This window comes from Macaca nemestrina, chromosome 18 (assembly GCF_043159975.1).
Source record: "Macaca nemestrina isolate mMacNem1 chromosome 18, mMacNem.hap1, whole genome shotgun sequence".
Lineage (NCBI taxonomy): Eukaryota > Metazoa > Chordata > Mammalia > Primates > Cercopithecidae > Macaca > Macaca nemestrina.
In genome coordinates, this window is record NC_092142.1 from 1,906,054 (window position 1) to 1,923,944 (window position 17,891).

Genomic DNA, 17,891 nt, shown 5'->3' on the forward strand with positions numbered 1-17,891 from the left:
TCCCACCGGCCCCGCCCCATCCAGGCTCCGCCCCGTCCCGGCGCAGCGCAGGCGCAGATGCGCCCTCCCGCTCGGCGTCCTCCGCAGATTCGTGCTGCGAGGCCCGCAGGGACCCGCCCTAGAGGCTCAAAAAAACCCGCGGCAGCTTCGCCCGGACCCAGGAGCTCGTGCTCTGGGCCAACCGACTGGGCCGCGATCGCGTTTCGTCCGGGGCCGCGGCGGCCGTGGGGAATCGGCGGCAGCGAATCGGTGGCGCGCGGGGCCTGAGCGCGCTGCAGTCACCCGGGAGCCGGGTCCAGGTCGGGTTGGAGGTCGGGGGTCGGGGATCGGGGGTCGGGGGTCGGGGGTCGGGTTGGGTCGGGTTGGGCTCCGGGTCTGGTTGGGTCGGATCCAGGTCGGGGAGGAGTCCGGTCAGGGTCCGGGCCCGGGTCGGGGGCGGGGTCCGCGTGCGGGTCCTCTAGCCCCGAACCCGTGTTCCCCGTAAGCTGTTGGTTTCCAAGGGGCGGAGGAATGGCGACGGGAGCCACCCGTCACCGCTCAGGCAGCCAGAAGGGCCGGCAGCTCCCATGGGCCGGGTTTCCCGCCTTGGGTGCGAGGACGCGTGCGGCCGCCCTGTGCCCGGGGAACACTCACCAGCATCCCTGGCCTCCACCTCCCTGTCGCGCCAGTGGCACTCCCGCTTGTGACAACCGAATGTCCCCTGGGCACAGTGGCCCGGGTTGAGAAGCCCTGCAGTGGGCGGTAGCGGGGGGGTCCCAGCGGAGGAGCGAACTCTGGGTGGAAACCGTCAGGCACTGGAGGGGAAGGAGGCGGGGCAGGGTTGGGTGGGACCAGGGGTGAGGGGTGTGGGGTCCTGGGGCGCTCAGAGAGGGGCTTCCTGAGCGTGTGTGGATTATTTCCCTGCCCCAGCCTGAGCCCTGTGTCCATGCCGCAGGTTGCCTTCCCGTGACGCCCAGGACTGTCCTGCAGGATGGAGCCAGCACCCTCAGGGGTCCGACTGGTCGTCCGGGAAGCCATTCAGACCCTCTCATCTTCGGAGGATGGCGGCCACATCTTCAGCACCCTGGAGTCCCTGAAGCGGTATCTCAGTGAGATAGAGCCTCCAGCGCTCCCGAGGGAGAAGGAGGAGTTTGCCTCGGCCCACTTCTCGCCTGTCCTCAGATGTCTTGCCAGCAGGCTGAGCCCGGCCTGGCTGGAGCTGCTGCCGGACGGCCGCCTGGAGGAGCTGTGGGCCAGCTTCTTCCTGGAGGGCCCCGCGGACCAAGCCTTCCTGGTGCTGATGGAGACCATCGAGGGCACTGCCGGGTGAGTGAACTGGGCCCATTCCGGGGTTGCCGGTAGCCTCAGAAGTGATGAGAGTGGTTTAAAGGACTGGACCAAGAGCCTCTCTGGTTCCTGTGAGGGGCTAGAGAGAGAGCCTGCACATGGCTGGACCTCTGAACAGAAGCAGCGGCCTGTGTCTGTCTCCTTGGTGACAGGAGGCACCTGCCGTGTCTTACAAAGTCCTTCGCTTGCTCCTCGTCCGGCTGTGTCAGAGAGGGATGGGGCGGGACTGTTCACATCCCAGGTGGCAGAGGCAGCCTGCCAGCTGGGGGCGTTCCAGGGGAAGCACAGCTGTCATCACTGACACGTGTCCTATGTGGACTCCCAGCTCTAGGTGGCTCCCAGGCTCAGCCTCAGATCACACTGCAGTCCTTGCCAGGACGCTGCACCTCGAGGAGCTGGGTTTTCAGAGGTTGCTGTGATCAAAGCAAGCCCCGAGTTATCCGCGTCAGCAGCAGGGGAGGGGTGTCCAGTGAGACTCCAGGTTGGGGAAGCTGCTCAGGACCCTGAGAGCTCTCACACAGTAATTGCAGATATTTAGGAATGGATTAACAGATTTTCCCGTTCGGCTTGCGGTTTTGGACTTCGCGCTGGTTATGTTGTTGGGGCTACCTGTGTAATCGGGGCTGCTGGTTCCTTGTGGCAGGAAGGGGGCCCCCAGGATGGGGTTTGGGGGCTCTGCCCAACATGCCCATGTCTTCAGCCCCAGCTTCCGGCTGATGAAGATGGCGCGGCTGCTGGCCAGGTTCCTGCGCGAGGGCCGACTGGCAGTGCTGATGGAGGTGCAGTGTCGGCAGCAGACGCAGCCCGGCTTCCCCCTGCTCCGGGAGACGCTGCTGGGCAAGGTGGTGGCCCTGCCTGATCACCTGGGCAACCTCCTGCAGCGGGAGAACTTGGCCGAGTTCTTCCCCCAGAACTACTTCCGCCTGCTCGGCGAGGAGGTCGTCCGGGTGCTGCAGGCGGTCGCGGACTCTCTCCAAGGTGAAGCCCTGCCTCGGGACCCCCTCGCCACCCGTCTTTTTGGGCCGTCGTCCCCTGCCACCCTCTGGTGTCTCACGGCCTCTGGAGACTTGGGAGTCTTTGGGTGGTGTCGTCAGGCCGGCGGGGACATCCCTGTCCCACACAGTACTGACTGGAAGGGCTCATCCGCTGTGGGCTGAAGTCCGCTGCCCTCCACGTGGGCTTCTCTTGTCCCTGCAGTCACTGCTGGTTTCCGGGGCCCAACTGTGCTGCGGTGGCAAGGTGGGGGATCTCGAGGCTCTCAGGTCTGGAGGCAGATGCTGGCGGTGCCCTGGAGAGCGGGTGCTGTGGGAACGGCTTCACCCGCCGCTGGGCTGCAGGGCCCCGTGAGCGCCCATACTTGCTCTGTTTTCCCTGGGGTGTCAGAAGGCAGCCGCCTTGAGCATGCATTTCACTAGTGAGAAGGAGGCTGGGCCAGGGGCCTGCATAGAACCCAGAGCGTCTGCCTGTCCCTGCAGGGTGACCCCTTACCTCTTTCGCTTTTTTTTTTTTTTTTTTTTTTGAGACGGAGTCTCGCTCTGTCACCCAGGCTGGAGTGCAGTGGCCGGATCTCAGCTCACTGCAAGCTCCGCCTCCCGGGTTCACGCCATTCTCCTGCCTCAGCCTCCCGAGTAGCTGGGACTACAAGCGCCCGCCACCTCGCCCAGCTACTTTTTTTGTACTTTTTAGTAGAGACGGGGTTTCACTGTGTTAGCCAGGCTGGTCTTGATCTGCTGACCTTGTGATCCGCCCGTCTCGGCCTCCCAAAGTGCTGGGATTACAGGCTTGAGCCACCGCGCCCAGCCCTTCTCTCGCTTTTCCCAAGCTCCAGGCGACAGTTCAGATGCCGGTCGAGCACCTGGGTCCGGCCTCCACCGCTCTACATGCAGCCCCCACCTTGTTCTGAAAGGGGCACCCTGGGGTCCTGGAGCAGCTCAGCGCCCCTTCAGAGCCCAGGAGGGAGCTGGGCCCCTCCAGTCCCCGCATGGGGCCTGTGTGGCCCAAGCCCCCTCGTCTCACCCTGGGGGTTCCCGCAGCAGCCTCCCAAGCCCTCCTGTCCTTTCCAAACGTAGCCCAGGCTCGCAGCTGCTGCTCTGCGGGGCCGATGTGTTCAGGAGGCTTTGGGAACATCCAGGACATATGTTTGGGGTTGGCTGAGGCCGTCCTGGTCCCCACGCAGCTCCGTGGCTGCCGCCCCCCCGCACCCCAGCTCTCCCGTGGGGCTGGTACGGCCCGGCCCTCCTGGTTCCCCACGTTCCCTGGCGTGCGCTCCTTCCCTGCGGCGGCCGCGGTGGTGGTGCTGCTGCTCCAGGGTCTCATGCCCGGCTCGGGGCTCAGGGCCCAGTCCTACCCTGCGTGGCTGACCCAACTTGGCCGGGCCCGGTTGGTGCCTCCTCTCCTTCCTCGGCAGTGTCATGCCTGTCCCGACCTCCTAGAACAGTCGTGACGGTGAAGCGGGCTAAGGCGGGTGAAGGTTTGAAAGGGTTGTGATTTGCTTGTCATGTGTAGCACGCTCCTGTTGAGATTTGCTGGGGGGCTGACATGTGCCGGCCATTGTTGTGAGTGAGTTTCGCTGTCCGTCGGAGTCCGCCTGACCGAGAGCAGCTCCCCCCACACCTAGATGTTCTTTTGTGCCCTTCCCGCCGGCCTCCTCATCCGGCCTCCCTTTCTGTCCCAGGTGGCCTGGATTCCTCCGTGTCCTTCGTGGCTCAGGTCCTGGGGAAAGCCTGCGTCCACGGGAGGCAGCGTGAGTAGAGCCGCCCTTCCTGCCCGCCCTGCCCCGGCCCGCGCACCCCGTCCGCCGTCTGCAGAAGGCCGAGAATCCCTCCTACCCCGGCCCTCTGCGGGGTCCCCTTGCCCGGTCCTGTCCTGGGCCCCTGGGGTCTGGGGCTCGGCTGTGCTGACTGGGGAGCTGTGGGGCTGTCCTTGCTGGACCCACACAGCCCCCGGACACGAGGCAGGTGCAGCTCCCCAGGCTCAGGTCCTCCGTCTGTCCCCTCAGAGGAGATGCTGGGCGTGCTGGTGCCCCGGCTGGCAGCGCTCACCCAGGGCAGCTACCTGCACCAGTGCGTCTGCTGGCGCCTGGTGGAGCAAGTTCCGGACCGGGCCATGGAGGCGGTGTTGACCGGGCTGGTGGAGGCCGCGCCGGGGTAAGCAGCTGGGCTTTCCTCCTGCTGCGCTGGCTTCTGGGGGTCTGGACCGCCAGAGGCTGCCTTTCCTTCACGCTGCTTCTGGGCGCCGTGCTGTGGCTGGCACCCCCATGTCGGAGCCACGGGGCGTGGGTGGTGCCCTCTCAGTTCCTGCACGTGCGGATGGTGGCCTCTGCATCAGAGAGTGCCTGTCTCTTATGAAATAGGGTCGATGCTGTGAACAGCCTAGCTGTTTAGCTACAGGCCTAAAGGCGCCGGACTTCGGGGCGCCCACCCCGTCCTGCGCCTGTGGTCCCCCGTTGCACACACGTGCGCCACCTCCAGGCTCTGACGTGGTGACGGGTGGTGACTGACTTCCCACGTCTTTGTGCAGGAGAATCAAGGTTGCATTTCTGGAAGCGGGACTGCCAGCCGTTTACCCCCACAAACCCTGCCAGCTCGCCTGCTTCACACGTCTCCCCTACCCCCAACATGTGCGAGGACGCACCTGTCTCTGCCCAAAGTGTTTCCTCTTCTTGTTTTTTTTTTGAGACAGAGTCTCGCTGTCACGCCCAGGCTGGAGTGCAGTGGCGCGATCTTGGCTCACTGCAAGCTCCGCCTCCCGGGTTCACGCCATTCTCCTGCCTCAGCCTCCCGAGTAGCTGGGACTACAGGCGCCCGCCACCATACCTGGCTAATTTTTTTGTGTTTTTAGTAGAGACAGGGTTTCACCATGTTAGCCAGGATGGTCTCGATCTGACTTGGTGATCCACCTGCGTCGGCCTCCCAAAATGCTGGGATTACAAGCATGAGCCACCGCGCCTGGCCTTTTTTTTTTTTTGAGGTGGAGTCTGGCTCTGTCACCCAGGCTGGAGTGCAGGGGCACGATCTCAGCTCACTGCAACCTCCACCTCCTGGGTTCAAGTAATTCTCCTGCTTCAGCCTCCTGAGTAGTTAGGACTGACTACAGGTACCCGCCACCACGCCCGGCCAATTTTTGTATTTTTAGTACAGACGGGGTTTCGCCATCTTGGCCAGGCTGGTCTTGAACTCCTGGCCTCAAGCAATCCACCCACCTTGGCTTCCCAAAGTGTTGGGATTACAGGCGTGAGCCCCTGCACCCAGCTGACTTTGCATTCTTGATTCTGGGTGAGGGCGTGCATGTTTAAGGCATTTGTTATTCTTTTCCCTGTGAACTATATAATCGTGTAATCACATTCTGTTTTACAGTTTTGTTGTTGTTGTTGGGGGTGATTGTTTTTAGAGACAGGGTCTTGCTCTGTCTCCCAGGCTGCCGTGGTGTGATCATAGCTCACTGCAGCCTTGACCTCCTGGGCTCCAGCGATCTTCCCACCTCAGCTTCCTGAGTAGCAGGACCATAGGTGCGTGCGCTCATACCCAGCTAATTTTTAAATTTTTTGTAGCGACAGGGCTCACTTTGTTGCCCAGGCTGGTCTCAAACTCCTGGCCTTGAGTGATCCTCCTGCCTTGGCCTCCCAAATGTTTTTTTAACTGTTATGTCTGTGTGGAATTGTAAGTGATGAGTGAGGGAGAAATCCAGCCATATCTGTTTCCACACTGGCTGGAGAGACTTGGGCTCTTTCTGGAGACTCATAACCTCTCACTGGGAGGACTCTCGCAGTCTAGACCGGGGGTCTGCAGGCGACTTGCACAAAATTTGGCCCGCTGCGTGTTTTTGTAAATAACGTATTTTTGGCACCAGTCACGTTCATCCATTTACGTATTTGGCTGCTTTTGGCTACAGTGGCAGCGTGGAGTGGCTGTGACACGGCTGTGTGGCCCCTAAAGCCGGAACACGTAGGCTCTGGCCCTTTACAGAAAAGCTTCTGCCCCGGCCCCACATGAGGCACTGACCTTGGGCTGGGTCAGCCAGGGAGGAGGCCGTGGGGCGCGGACCCGCCTCCGCCCGGGCTGGGGCGCAGGTGCTGTCTGGGTTGTCGCATTTATGCCCTGGAGAAGGGAGGATGAAGGCCCAGCTCAGGCAGTCGGAGGATGGAACCAGAGGCTCTCGGCTAGAAATTGGCAGGCCCAGAATCAGGCCAGAGTCTGTGGGCATCAGAATTCATGCTCTCTCACTCCTTCCTGCCTCCAGGCCGGCTTGCATCTCTGGTCCCCTGACTCTGTCTTGCAGGCCTGAGGTCCTGTCGAGACTGCTGGGGAACCTGGTGGTGAAGAACAAGAAAGCCCAGTTTGTGATGACCCGGAAGCTTCTGTTCTTACAGTCCCGGCTCACGGTGAGGACGCCACGGAGGGTGCGGGCTGCCGGCTGCCCCAGCACAGCAAGAATCGCTGCAAAACATGGGGTCGGAGCAGGGGTCTGCTGCCTGGGAGACCCTGCCCGTGATTTGGCGGTGGCCGGCAGGAGTTGGCGAGGCCGTGAGTGCCTCCTTGCCCCGATGACAGACCCTGCTGTGACAGGCGCTGAGTGAGGCTTCTCATGTCTCTTAATCCTCTAGACTCCCGAGAAGCCACCCGCCCCAGCTGCGTTCTGTGCCCGGGGCTCGAGGGGGTGGGGTGGGGTGGCGTGGGTGGGGGATAGGTCAGGTCACAGAGGAGGTCGTGCACTTCCCGGACGTGTGACTCCCGTCCCCATGGCCTGAGCCCGGAGTGGGTGAGCCAGGGCCCCTGATTCCCGGTCACTTCTTGCTTCACCCTCCTCCTTTGCTCACACGAGAACTTACGATGGCGAGTCCCCAGCCCAGCACAGCAGCAGCTGCATCCCACGTTTTTATGTGGGGCCGTTTTATCACGTTCAGTTCGAAGGAATAGAGGCGGGTGGGTCACTTGAGCCCGGGGGCAGCTTCTGCGGGAGGGGAGGGTCCCACATTCCAGGAGGCAGCGGCCGCCCCTGTGCTTCTTGTCTGTCTGCTGCCCTCAGTCCGGTCCTGGTCCTGGCACGGCTCTTGGCCTTGGGAGCCCCGGGCTGGCCAGGCGGCGGCCTCGGCCTGGTGGACAGGCATGTACTTCTGTTGCAGACGCCCATGCTGCAGAGCCTGCTGGGCTATCTGGCCATGGACAGCCAGCGGCGCCCACTCCTGCTGCAGGTACCAGCCTCTTGGCTCTCCGTCCCCTCGAAGCCCTGGGAGAAGAGCTGTGCGGGGCCCACCTTGGGGGCAGGCAGGGTGAGGCTGGCTGGGCTGGCGCCATAGCTCCCTCAGTGGCTGTGGGCCTGGCGGGAACAGCCTGGCCCCCAGCCCCACCCAGTCCTGGGCCATGCCACCTGCCAGGTGCTGAAGGAGCTGTTGGAGACGTGGGGCAGCAGCAGTGCCATCCGCCACACCCCCCTGCCGCAGCAGCGCCATGTCAGCAAGGCTGTCCTCATCTGCCTGGCACACCTCAGGGAGCCGGAGCTGCGCGACAGCCGGGATGGTGAGCGGGTGGTTCGGGCTCCCCCCGGCCCTGGGCACCCCGAGATGCTCAGGGGGCCTGTCTGGTGCTTGCAGAACTGCTGGCCAGCATGATGGCAGGCGTGAAGTGCCGCCTGGACAGCAGCCTGCCCCCCGTGCGCTGCCTGGGCATGGTTGTGGCCGAGGTCATTAGCGCTAGGATCCACCCCGAGGGGCCTCCCCTAAAATTCCAGGTGAGCGGGCTGTCCCCTCCATGTCCCTGTGTGGCTGGCCCGGGTCTCTGAGCAGCTGCCTCTCCAGCCCCAGGGTCACTGCCTCTGCCCGGGGTCCAGACCTGGGGAGTGTCTGTGTTGGCTTCTCGCATGGCTGAGGCTGGAAGCTGCGGCAGGCTCTCAGCTCCTGAGCTCCTGGGGCCACACAGGGTCAGGTGAGCACAGGGCCCTCGGGGGGGCTGCACAGGTTCACAGACTCTCTTCAGATGTGGATCTGGGGGAGGCTGGGTTAGGGAGCCACCCGCTGCGGTTCGTCTGGCCCAGGCTGCAGGGCAGCCAGGTCGCTGTGGGTCGGTGGGCGCAGGTGTCAGCGCCTCTCTACTGCCTGCCGTCTGGTGTGGGCGGCTGCCTGGCCGTGGAGGAGCCCTGTCTGCCTTCAGGCTGTGGCGGTGACCGCCTGTCCTCTCATCTGCTGAGACCCTGGGATCTCTCTGGGGCATTGGCCTGGCGGGAGGCCCCGCTCCTTCGGGAGGGACCACGGCCCCCACCTTTGAGCACACCCAGTGCTACCGTTGGCCTGAGGTGGAACCTTTTAGAAAGTCGCTTTTAAAAAGACACGTGGTTGTCCAGGGCCCAGCCACTGAGTGAGACCGGGCTGCGAGGGAGGCCGCAGTGGGGAGTGGCTCCCGCTCGGGGAGGGGCCCTGTCTCGGGGGAGGGGCCCTGTCTCGGGGAGGGGCCCTGTCTGGGGGAGGGGCCTTGTCTGGGAGGGGGGGCCCTGTCTCGGGGAGGGGCGTTGCAGCCTGGCAGATGCCGCTGAGCCTGCTCCCCTGCTGTAGTACGAAGAGGATGAACTGAGTCTCGAGCTGCTGGCCTTGGCCTCCCCACAGCCTGCGGGTAACGGCGCCTCGGAGGCGGGGTGAGGGTCTCTGCACCCCCGGGACCCCACCGCTATTGCTGAGGATTCCACTGCCGGGTGGGAGCGGGTGAAAGCCTTTGTTTTGGTCCTTTGAGTCCTGAGACCAGAGGCTTGAGTGGAATCTAAATGATTTGTTCCTTGTTTCCTTAAAGCATCTCCCTCGCTCCAGCCACGGCAGAGCCCCCTGCAGAGACCCCCACAGAGATCGTGGATGGTGGCGGCCCCGAAGCACAGCTGGCAGGCTTTGACTCGGAGCTGGACAGGTAGCGGCTCTGCCACCCCAGTGGGTAGCGTGCAGGAGGCCAGGAGGCGAACCCCTCACACTCCAACCTGTGGCCCCGTGGGGGGCTCCCTGCCTGCTCCAACCTGCGCCCAGTGGGGGCTCCCTGCCTGCTCCGTCCTTGTTCTCTTTTGTCCTCATGGGAGGGCTCTCAGCTCCCAGCTCTGCTGCAGGTGCAGGGGCTGAGGTGTGAGGTCCACATCTTGGGGTGGAGTGAGGGGTTGGCTCTGCCGTTGAGCACTTCCTCTCACAGGCTGTGGGCTGTTTGTGTCTGCTCTGCCCTCCCCCAGCGATGATGAGTTTGTGCCCTATGACATGTCGGGGGACAGAGAGCTGAAGAGCAGCAAGGCTCCTGCCTACGTCCGGGACTGCGTGGAAGGTGGGCACGGGCCCCTGGAGGGCCTTGCTGGGCTGGGCATGGGTCTCGCTCACAGCCTGGTTCTGCCTCAAGGGGTCACCAGGAAGCCCTGGGCTCAGGGTGGCAACCGTGCTGCTGGCTCTCACGGGCTCAGGATCAGGGTCAGGGCTGAGGCTGACCGAGGCCTATCTGGGTTCTGTGCAGCCCTGACCACATCTGAGGACGTAGAGCGCTGGGAGGCGGCCCTGCGGGCCCTTGAGGGCCTGGTCTACAGGAGCCCCACAGCCACTCGGGAGGTGAGTGGGGGGTGGGAATGGGTGGGGAGGCCCAAGATGGTAGCTCCCTCAATGCCGTCTGTGTCCTGGCCACTGAGGGTGACATCTGGCTCCCCTGTGTGACTCAGGGCTGCTGCCTCTCCCAGAAGGGCCACGGCCTGGGCCCTCTGCCGGGGTGGGTGGCTCAGGCCCTGTGAGTCTCGGTGAGGCCTCAGGGCGGGTGGCTGGGTCCGGCAGCTTCTCCAGCCCTAGGCCCTGTATGCAGGTGAGCGTGGAGCTGGCCAAGGTGCTTCTGCATCTGGAGGAGAAGACCTGTGTGGTGGGATTTGCGGGGCTGCGCCAGAGAGCCCTGGTGGCTGTCACGGTCACAGACCCAGCCCGGGTGAGTCCCCGCACCCGTGGCCCCGGCCAGTGCGGGCGCAGCGGGAAGCGCTGGGAGCTGCAGTGCCTGAGGCTCGGTCCCACGCTGGAGCTGGCTGTGAGGTGCCTGGAGGTCGCCCTGGGCAGACCTCGGGTCCCGGACCACAGCAGCCTCTGTCCTGTGCCTTCAGGTGGCTGACTATCTGACCTCGCAGTTCTATGCCCTCAACTACAGCCTCCGGCAGCGCATGGACATCCTGGACGTAAGTGCCGCCTCCTCCGCCGTGTTCTGAGGTCCACCCGCCCGTGGCATGTGCCACCGCGGCGTTGGCTTTGCTGTGGGGCCGGGTTCCTGGGAGAACGGCATGCGTTTGTGGTGTGGCGGGACTGCGTGGCTTTAGGATGAGGCTGCGCTGGGCCCTGGGCACGTTCTCATTTCCTGGAGCACAGAGCCCACCTTCCCCACTTTCCCGCCTCCCAAGACGCCTCCCAAGAGATACAGGGAAGTGATTTTCTCCTTGTTCCCAGAACGCACCTTCCCCCGGGCGGCGAGGGCCCCTGGGCCCGTGTCTGAGGCTTTGGCTGATGACTTGACTCTTGGGAAATGGTCTTCCCTGGAGCAGTGGCGACTGCCTTGGGCCTGTCTCCCTCCAGGTGCTGACTCTGGCTGCCCAGGAGCTGTCTAGGCCTGGGTGCCTCGGGAGGGCTCCCCAGCCTGGCTCCCCGAGTCCCAACACCCAGTGCCTACCAGCGGCAGCCGCCTCTCAGCCTGGCAGTGCCGTGACATCCGACTGGCGGGTGGTGGTGGAGGAACGGATCAGAAGCAAGACCCGGCGGATCTCCAAGGTTAGTGGGCGCCTGGTCAGCTCACGGGCATGGGGACCACGGGTGGGCGGGAGGGGTGGCAGACACCTCCAGGCGCTGTCGACAGCAAGGGGCGGCCGCATTCGCAGGGGATGGTGCCTGTGCCGGGATTCCTGAAAGGCAGGTCCATGGTTCGTGCCGAGGAACTGGACCTGGCTGTAGGGGACCCAGACTGGGCTTGGGGACGTGCTACGAGACAGGTGCCCTGGTGGTGCTCTGTCCTCAGAGCGTCTGGAGATGTTTTTGGCTGTCGCTGGCGGTGGGTTGGAGACCAGGGAGGTCTCCTGCAGTGCCCAGGGCGGCCCCACCATGACGCTCCTCCAGCCCTGGACGTCCTGCCTGCAAGGTCGGGAAGACTTGGTCTGCTGCCCAGGCATTGGCCGTGGAGCCCGAGTCCCGCCACCAACCCCGCAGGGCCTGGGAGCTGGGCGGGGCCGGAGGAGTGGCCCAGGGAGGCAAGGCGAGGCTGGGGTCCACGCTGCTTTGTGGGATCCTCTCGGGGTAGGGGTGCAGTGCCCGCTGCCCAGGCCTGTGCCTCCGTGAGTGCCATGTGTGTCTGGCAGGGTGGCCCGAGGCAGGGCCCAGCAGGTGGCCCCAGCAGATTCAGCTCCGTGGCTGGCCACTTCTTCTTCCCCCTCCTTCAGCACTTTGACAGGTGAGTGGGTGTTCTGTGGGCCTGTGGACGTGGGGGATAGGGACCCTGGATGTACCCCTGTGGCCAAGAGGTTTCCAGGCTGGGTTCTGAGTGGGCTTGGGTGTGAGCAGGGTTGCGGCTTTGCTGTGGCTTTTTGTAAGCCTGTGTTAAGTGGCAGGGAACGTTCTGCAAAGTTCCTCTGTGGTTGAGCTTTGCTGTGAGGTGCCAGGTGTCTGCTCTGATGCTGGGCTTGCGGCATGGCCGGCAGTGCTGCCCGCACGTGCCTGACGCCACCAGCCACTGGGTCCTCCTCGCCGCCTCCTGCCTCAGCCGGTGCTGCTCTGGCCCCAGGTTCAGGGCGTGAGGCTCTCGGGATGGCAGAGAAGTGTGGGGCCTGCGTCATGGTGCAGCAGGGGTGGGGGGTCTCGGCGTTGGGAACTCCTGGCCCAGGTGGGCTTGTGCAAGACAGCCCTGCAGGGGGAGTGGGCACCCGGGAACGGTCCTACGGTCTCAGTGCAGGCAAGGTGGTGGGTGCAGGAGGAGGGGCTCTGTGGGGCTCCCTCGGTCTCCCGCGGTGGCCCAGGATGTTGGGGACCTGGCCCTGAGGCGCCCCTGCACCTTGGGCTCCATCCTGTGCTCTAGGCCTGTGGTGACCTTCGACCTCTTGGGAGATGACCAGCTGGTTCTTGGAAGGCTGACGCACACCTTAGGGGCCCTGATGTACCTGGCTGTTAACACCACGGTGAGCCGGGGGAGGTTGCTGGGCGCTGGCCTGCGCTGCCCGTGGATGAGGAGCGCTCCTCAGCCTCACCTGCGCCCGGGGATGGGTGTCTGAGGGAGGAGCTGCCTGTGTGGGCCCCCAGGCAGGGGGAGCATCCCCTCGGCTGTCAGGCAGGCCCTGTCCCTGCTGCTGCCCAGCAGCGGAAGCTGCCCGTGGGTGCTGGGATGTGGGGACGGCGTGGGGACCCCGCTGACTGTCTCTCTGCTGGTGTCCAGGTGGCTGTGGCCATGGGCAAGGCCCTGCTGGAATTCGTGTGGGCCCTTCGCTTCCACGTCGACGCGTGAGTGGCCTGTGGGGCTGGGCCAGGCCAGGGGTGCACATAGACACAAGGGTCTCATCGTGGGGGCCCCATGGAGCCTCGAGGTGACTGACAGGCAGCCTGGCCTGGTACTTCCCAAATAGGAAATGTGCCAGGCAGGGCCGCAGCGTGGGTGGTCCACCGCACTGGGGGAGTGGGAGGTCTCCGTGGCCTGGGACGTGGTCCCTGCTGGTTTCAGCCTCCACCTTTCTGCTGGCAGCTATGTGCGCCAGGGGCTGCTGTCGGCCGTCTCCTCCGTCCTGCTCAGCGTGCCTGCCGCACGCCTGCTGGAGGACCTGCTGGACGAGCTGCTGGAAGCCCAGTCCTGGCTGGCGGGTAAGTGTCGGCCCAGGCTGTGTGTGTGTGTGTGGCGCAGCTCCTGCAGGCTGGGCCTGGGCCAGCTGGCTGGGAGCCGGGCCTCTCATCTGGGGGGCACGTCCCTCTCGTGGACATCCAGAGGCACGTGGTGGCCCCGGTGTGGGGAATCCAGTGCCTGGTTCCTGTTGTGGCCGCTGTGGAATCCTGCAGGGGAGATGAGGGAAGACACCTCCCTCCACAAATGGGCTTCCTTCTGAGAAAGCCACCAGGACAGCCCTGCAAGCCCAGAGCCCCTCCCTCAGGCTCACCTGGGGAACGTTTTGCCACTTGGCTCCCCCCATATGTGTTCTTTTTTTTTTTAAAACGTTTATGTAGTTTTCTGAGACGGGTCTTGCTCTGCTGTTCAGGTTGGAGTGCACTGGCACGATCTTGGCTCACTGCAGCCTTGAGCTCCTGGACTCAAGTGATCCTCCCACCTCAGCCTCCTGAGTAGCTGGGACCACAGGTGCACAGCACCACAGCCTGCTAGCTTTTAACATAATTTTTGTAGAGATGGGGTCTTGCTGTGTTGCCTGGGCTCATCTGAAACTCCTGAGCTCAAGCAGTCCTCTCACCTCGGCCTCCCAAAGTACTGGGATTACAGGCATGAGCCACTGCGCTTGGACCCTGTAAAAGTCAATCATGAACGTTGTGACCTTTGGCCTTTCGGTACTTGAGCTGGGCCTAAGGACAGGCCGCCGTGACCCCTTGGGACCCACACAGGCAGAGTGTGCAGGCCGGAGCTGCAGCCACCCCCGCACTGGCCTGATCCTGGACCCTGCTGGGGCCCCTCTGAGCCCCCGCCCGCCCGCCTCCCTGGGCCCCTCTGAGCCCCCGCCCGCCCGCCTCCTTGGGCCCCTCTGAGCCCCCGCCCGCCCGCCTCCCTGGGCCCCTCTGAGCCCCCGCCCGCCCGCCTCCCTGGGCTCCTCTGGCTGGTACAGTCCCAGCACCTTTTGTTGTTTGCTTGCCCTTGTGGTCCAGTGACTGTTTTGTGGGGTGCTTAGGGTGGGTTCGCGGCCCAGCCCCTGAACCAGCCTCGGTTTCCACGTGTTTGTCAGGAGGCTCCTGGGTGATGCGGGTCCTTCCCAGGGACTTGCGCTCAGGCCTCTGTGCTGGGGGACGCTGGGGGATGCTTGTGGTGAGGTCACCTTTCCCGTGGGGCTGGGCTGTGTGCCTCTTCTGCCCCGGCCGTCTCCCCTCTCCGCACCTGGGCGCAGTGCCAGTCTGCTGGGTGTGAACGGGTGTTTCCCACAGGAATGGAGCTGATGAGTCCCCGGGGATGGGCTGAGGAGCAGAGCATGGGACCGATGGACACGGGAAGGGCGGGCCCAGCTCTGCCCTGTCCCCTCCCAGGCCCTGTGCTCAGGGTGGCTGTGAATGTCTTCCCACGGAGCAGCTGGAGGGTCTTGGGCCCAAAGTGAGGGAGCCTGTGCAGGGCTTTGCTTTTTTTAAGGGGGGTGCGGTGCCCCAGACACCGGTGTCTTGGAGCTGCTGCGCAGCCCCTCCTCAGCGTGCTCTCGCCCACTCGCCCTGCCTGGAGGAGGAGAGGTTCCCCCTTGGCCAGTGGAGCCACTGACGGGGCTGGGTGGGCGAGCACATTCCCTGCAGTCCCCGGCCTGCCTCCTTCCCCAGAGACTTGGTGCCTGCCACGTCATCGTCTGGGGGCTTTGGGGACCTGAAGCACCAGGAGGAGCAGGGGGGCTCTGTCCCTCGGCCGATCCGGTTCCACTCGGCTGGTGGGGTCCCGGCAGGGTATTCTCCTTTCACAGGCACCTCTCCCAGGGGTCTACAGGTGCTTCCTCACCCTGCGATTCTAGCCAGTCTGGGGAGTAGTTGTGGCCAGCGGAGCCCTCAAGGCTCACCAGGCTCCAGGCTGCAGGAGACCTTGGTGAGGGGCCCAGCCCTGCGGGCAGCCGAGAACTCTGGCTCCGACCGGGGCGGGGCAGTGTGCAGTCCCAGACACCCCAGAGGCCTCCCTACAGGCAGGGGGCACCTCCCGACGCCCACCACCCGGATTCCTAGGGTCTTCTACCTCTGACCGCAGCCCATGTCTGCTGTCCAGCACGGAGCAGGCCCTGCAGTGTTCGGGTGTTCCCGGGCTGTGTGCCCCACCCCAGGCCCCCTTCCCATGGCTGCCTGTCCCACAGCTCAGGGCAGCCCTCCGTGTACAGTGCTGCCTGCACAGAGCCTGTGGCACGCAGGACGTGGCCTTGGGGAGGGTCCGGGCTCACTGCAGACCCAAGCCCCCTTTCTTCCGTGGAGTCAGGCCTGGCGGGGCGGTTCAGGCAGACTGAAGACAGGAGGGAGAATACGCCCTCCATGCTGCCTCAGCTTTGCTTGTCACTCTGGCAGACGTGGCTGAGAAAGACCCGGACGAAGACTGCAGGACGCTGGCACTGAGGGCCCTGTTGCTTCTGCAGAGACTCAAGAACAGGCTCCTCCCACCCGCATCTCCCTAGTCCCTGGAGGCCTCCCCAGGACCACCCCCGCCGGCAGCAAGGAAGGTGGCCCAGCAGCGGTCTGGAGCAGCGGAGCCAGGCTTTGTAGCGAGGTCAGGTCGGCGGCAGCATCCGGTTCGGAGAGTGCAGATGCAGGAAGGCCCGGCCTGCCGCTATTTATAGTTCAGCAAGTCTGCTAAAAATACACTGGGCCTGGGCACTGCCCGCCGGGACATGGCAGCCTGGACGTGGGGCTGTGGCCAGGGCCGTGGGCGTTGCTGGTGGGGGTGACTCCTCCAGTGAGGGCAGAACCAGGCCAGCAGGAGGGAAGGACGGTGTACCTGCTGCTCAGAGCTTGCAAGGCACTCCTGTGAGCGCCACCAAGCAGGACAGAGCAGCTCTTGTCCCAGGTTCCTCGGGCTGAGCGCTGTGTCACCAGGAGAATCGTGCTCGCGGCCCAGGCAGGGCGTGTGGCTCCTGGATGGGCTTGTGGGGCGGGTGGACAGGACACGGGCTCCCAGAAAATAAACTACTTTATTGGAATTGCAGGAGTGTTGGTGGCCGGTGGGCAGAGCCTAGTGGAGGGTGCAGCCACCAGGGCCCGTGTGTCCCAGCTGTTGCTCAGGAGCCGTGGGTCTTGCAGGAGTGTGGGGGGATGTGATGTGTGGGGGCAGGTGCCCCAGCCCTCCAGCTGTAGCTTCCTAACCGAGGTTCTACAAGTTTCTCAGGCTTTACAGTGTGTAGTTGGGAGAATATGATGGAAGGGTGAACCCGACTCCCTTTAAAGGAACGAATCCACAAATCTACGGAGCTGCCAGCACCCGGAGGCAGCAAGGTGCAGATGGGGCACAGCCTCTGCCGGCCCGGGCCGCTGCGTTCCCGCGCAGCTCTGTTGCGTCTTCCATCACAGACGTGTTTTTCCCAGTGAAAAGCTGGCTTTGCTGCAGCTGACTGGAAGATTCCAGAAGGTGCTTTCCTGCAGCAGCACGCTGGTCCTGGGGCCCGGGCCCGTCAGGGGTCGTCGTCTGCCTCTTCCACCACCTCCTCGTCCGGCTCCCTGGGGTCCTCCATGCTGTTGTGGCGGACCCGCTCGGGCACCATGCGTGGCAGCGGGAGACCCAGCCCCTGGTGCACGGCGTCCACAGCCCGCGGGCTCACGTAGTAGGACATGTTGGCCAAGGGAAGCCGCCGCCGCATCTCCTCCAGGAATCTGTAGGCCTGGGGCAGAGGAGCAGATGTTACTCAGCTTTCCTCAACAACCGGGCACGACTCTCTGCCCGCAGGCCAGGCACATGCTGCTGCCTCTGGAGGCGGGTGGGGTGCCTCCCTGCTAGAGGACACGGTGCACTGAGGCTTCCCAGTGGTGATGGGGGGATGCGGTGCCCGCGGACCGCACATGTGCCATGTGTGGATGGTTAACAGGAAGCTTCGGTTGGCCTTTCAGCTGGAAATGCAGAGCCAGGGCCCTGGAAAGTCCTCAGCAGCTGTGCACAAAGGCCTGCTCCCCTGTGTGCGCGGGCAGAGCCTCCCGGGGCGGCAGAGGCCCTGTGTTTTGCACTCAAGTCTTGGGAGTGGACATGCATGTCAGACTGGAGGGCAGGCAGCAATATCTAGTGGTTTGTCTTGGGTATTATTATTTTTTTGAGATGAAGCCTCAGCTATGAAGATACAATAAGCTTGTTGAATGGCCCCTCCCATCACCCGCAGTGGACCTGTATTTAAGGAAGGCCTCAGCTGGGGTGGGCGCTGGTGGAGTGCAAGCCTTCCACGCAGTCTCGAATCAGAGGGTGAGGGCAAACATCTACAACTGAAAAGATGCTGCCTCAGATGGTGACAAACCACTCTGCCATGTGCCGGGCACTGTGCTGGGGACACAGGGGACACAGGACATAAGGACACGGGAGAACAAGCTTGGCTAATGCTGTAGCGGGGAGTCCAGGTCAGGCTGAGGTCCTGCAGTGGCAGAATTCAGAGAAGGGTCGGCACAGGGAGAGAGGGAGAGGAAGGAGCTGGCTAGGGTCGAAGAGGGACCCTGTGGTCAGAAAGGGCCAGTGTCCTCCTGATGCAACCAGGGCCTAGCGTGTGTGACTGCTCTGTGTGCAGAGCTAGCTTTGGAGAGGGCAACGAAGTGGTTTCCAGAAGGCAGGCAGAGGGTGCAGAGGGCAGGTGAGGGGCGGTGGGGGGCAGGACGGGTGGCGTAGGTGGGTGAGGGGCAGTGGCGGGGCAGGACGGGTGGCGTAGGTGGGTGAGGGGCAGTGGGCGGGACGGGTGGCATAGGTGGGTGAGGGGCGGTGGGG

General features: G+C 64.1%; 2 protein-coding genes across 7 annotated transcripts in view; one reads left to right on the forward strand and one right to left on the reverse strand.

Annotated features, from left to right (window-relative positions):
* Positions 1 to 53: 53 nt before the first annotated feature.
* Positions 54 to 16,137, forward strand: LOC105485849 (telomere maintenance 2). 5 transcript variants are annotated; one of them, XM_011748409.2, is made up of 22 exons: positions 74 to 299; positions 935 to 1,305; positions 2,027 to 2,304; positions 4,001 to 4,069; positions 4,325 to 4,472; positions 6,604 to 6,706; positions 7,448 to 7,516; positions 7,700 to 7,841; positions 7,916 to 8,052; positions 8,870 to 8,949; positions 9,102 to 9,212; positions 9,520 to 9,608; positions 9,792 to 9,883; positions 10,128 to 10,244; positions 10,414 to 10,485; positions 10,877 to 11,068; positions 11,650 to 11,741; positions 12,363 to 12,462; positions 12,717 to 12,781; positions 13,020 to 13,135; positions 14,926 to 15,044; positions 15,509 to 16,137. In XM_011748409.2, the coding sequence occupies exons 2-22, from the start codon at positions 971 to 973 to the stop codon at positions 15,554 to 15,556; spliced, it is 2,574 nt and encodes an 857-aa protein (XP_011746711.2). In that variant the 5' UTR covers positions 74 to 299; positions 935 to 970; the 3' UTR covers positions 15,557 to 16,137. The 5 variants fall into 5 exon arrangements, with proteins under 5 accessions (XP_011746713.2, XP_011746711.2, XP_070939976.1 ...); XM_071083874.1 differs by lacking the exon at positions 74 to 299 and adding an exon at positions 393 to 410; XM_011748410.2 differs by lacking the exon at positions 74 to 299 and adding an exon at positions 420 to 589.
* LOC105485847 (intraflagellar transport 140) overlaps positions 16,110 to 17,891 on the reverse strand; it is a 104,126-nt gene continuing 102,344 nt past the window's right edge. For both annotated transcript variants that reach the window (XM_071083859.1, XM_011748408.3), the window contains one exon: positions 16,110 to 16,812. In XM_071083859.1, the coding sequence (XP_070939960.1) occupies positions 16,606 to 16,812 (207 nt within the window). In that variant the 3' untranslated portion in view covers positions 16,110 to 16,605. The remainder of the gene's footprint in view (positions 16,813 to 17,891) is intronic.

Bases quoted from the DNA above. Each gene is read 5' to 3' on its own strand.
- LOC105485849 (XM_011748409.2), top strand. From the start codon at position 971: ATGGAGCCAGCACCCTCAGGGGTCCGACTGGTCGTCCGGGAAGCCATT. The intron at 4,473-6,603 runs GTAAGCAGCTGG...TCTGTCTTGCAG, and splicing joins CTGGTGGAGGCCGCGCCGGG to GCCTGAGGTCCTGTCGAGAC. The intron at 9,884-10,127 runs GTGAGTGGGGGG...CCCTGTATGCAG, and splicing joins GCCCCACAGCCACTCGGGAG to GTGAGCGTGGAGCTGGCCAA.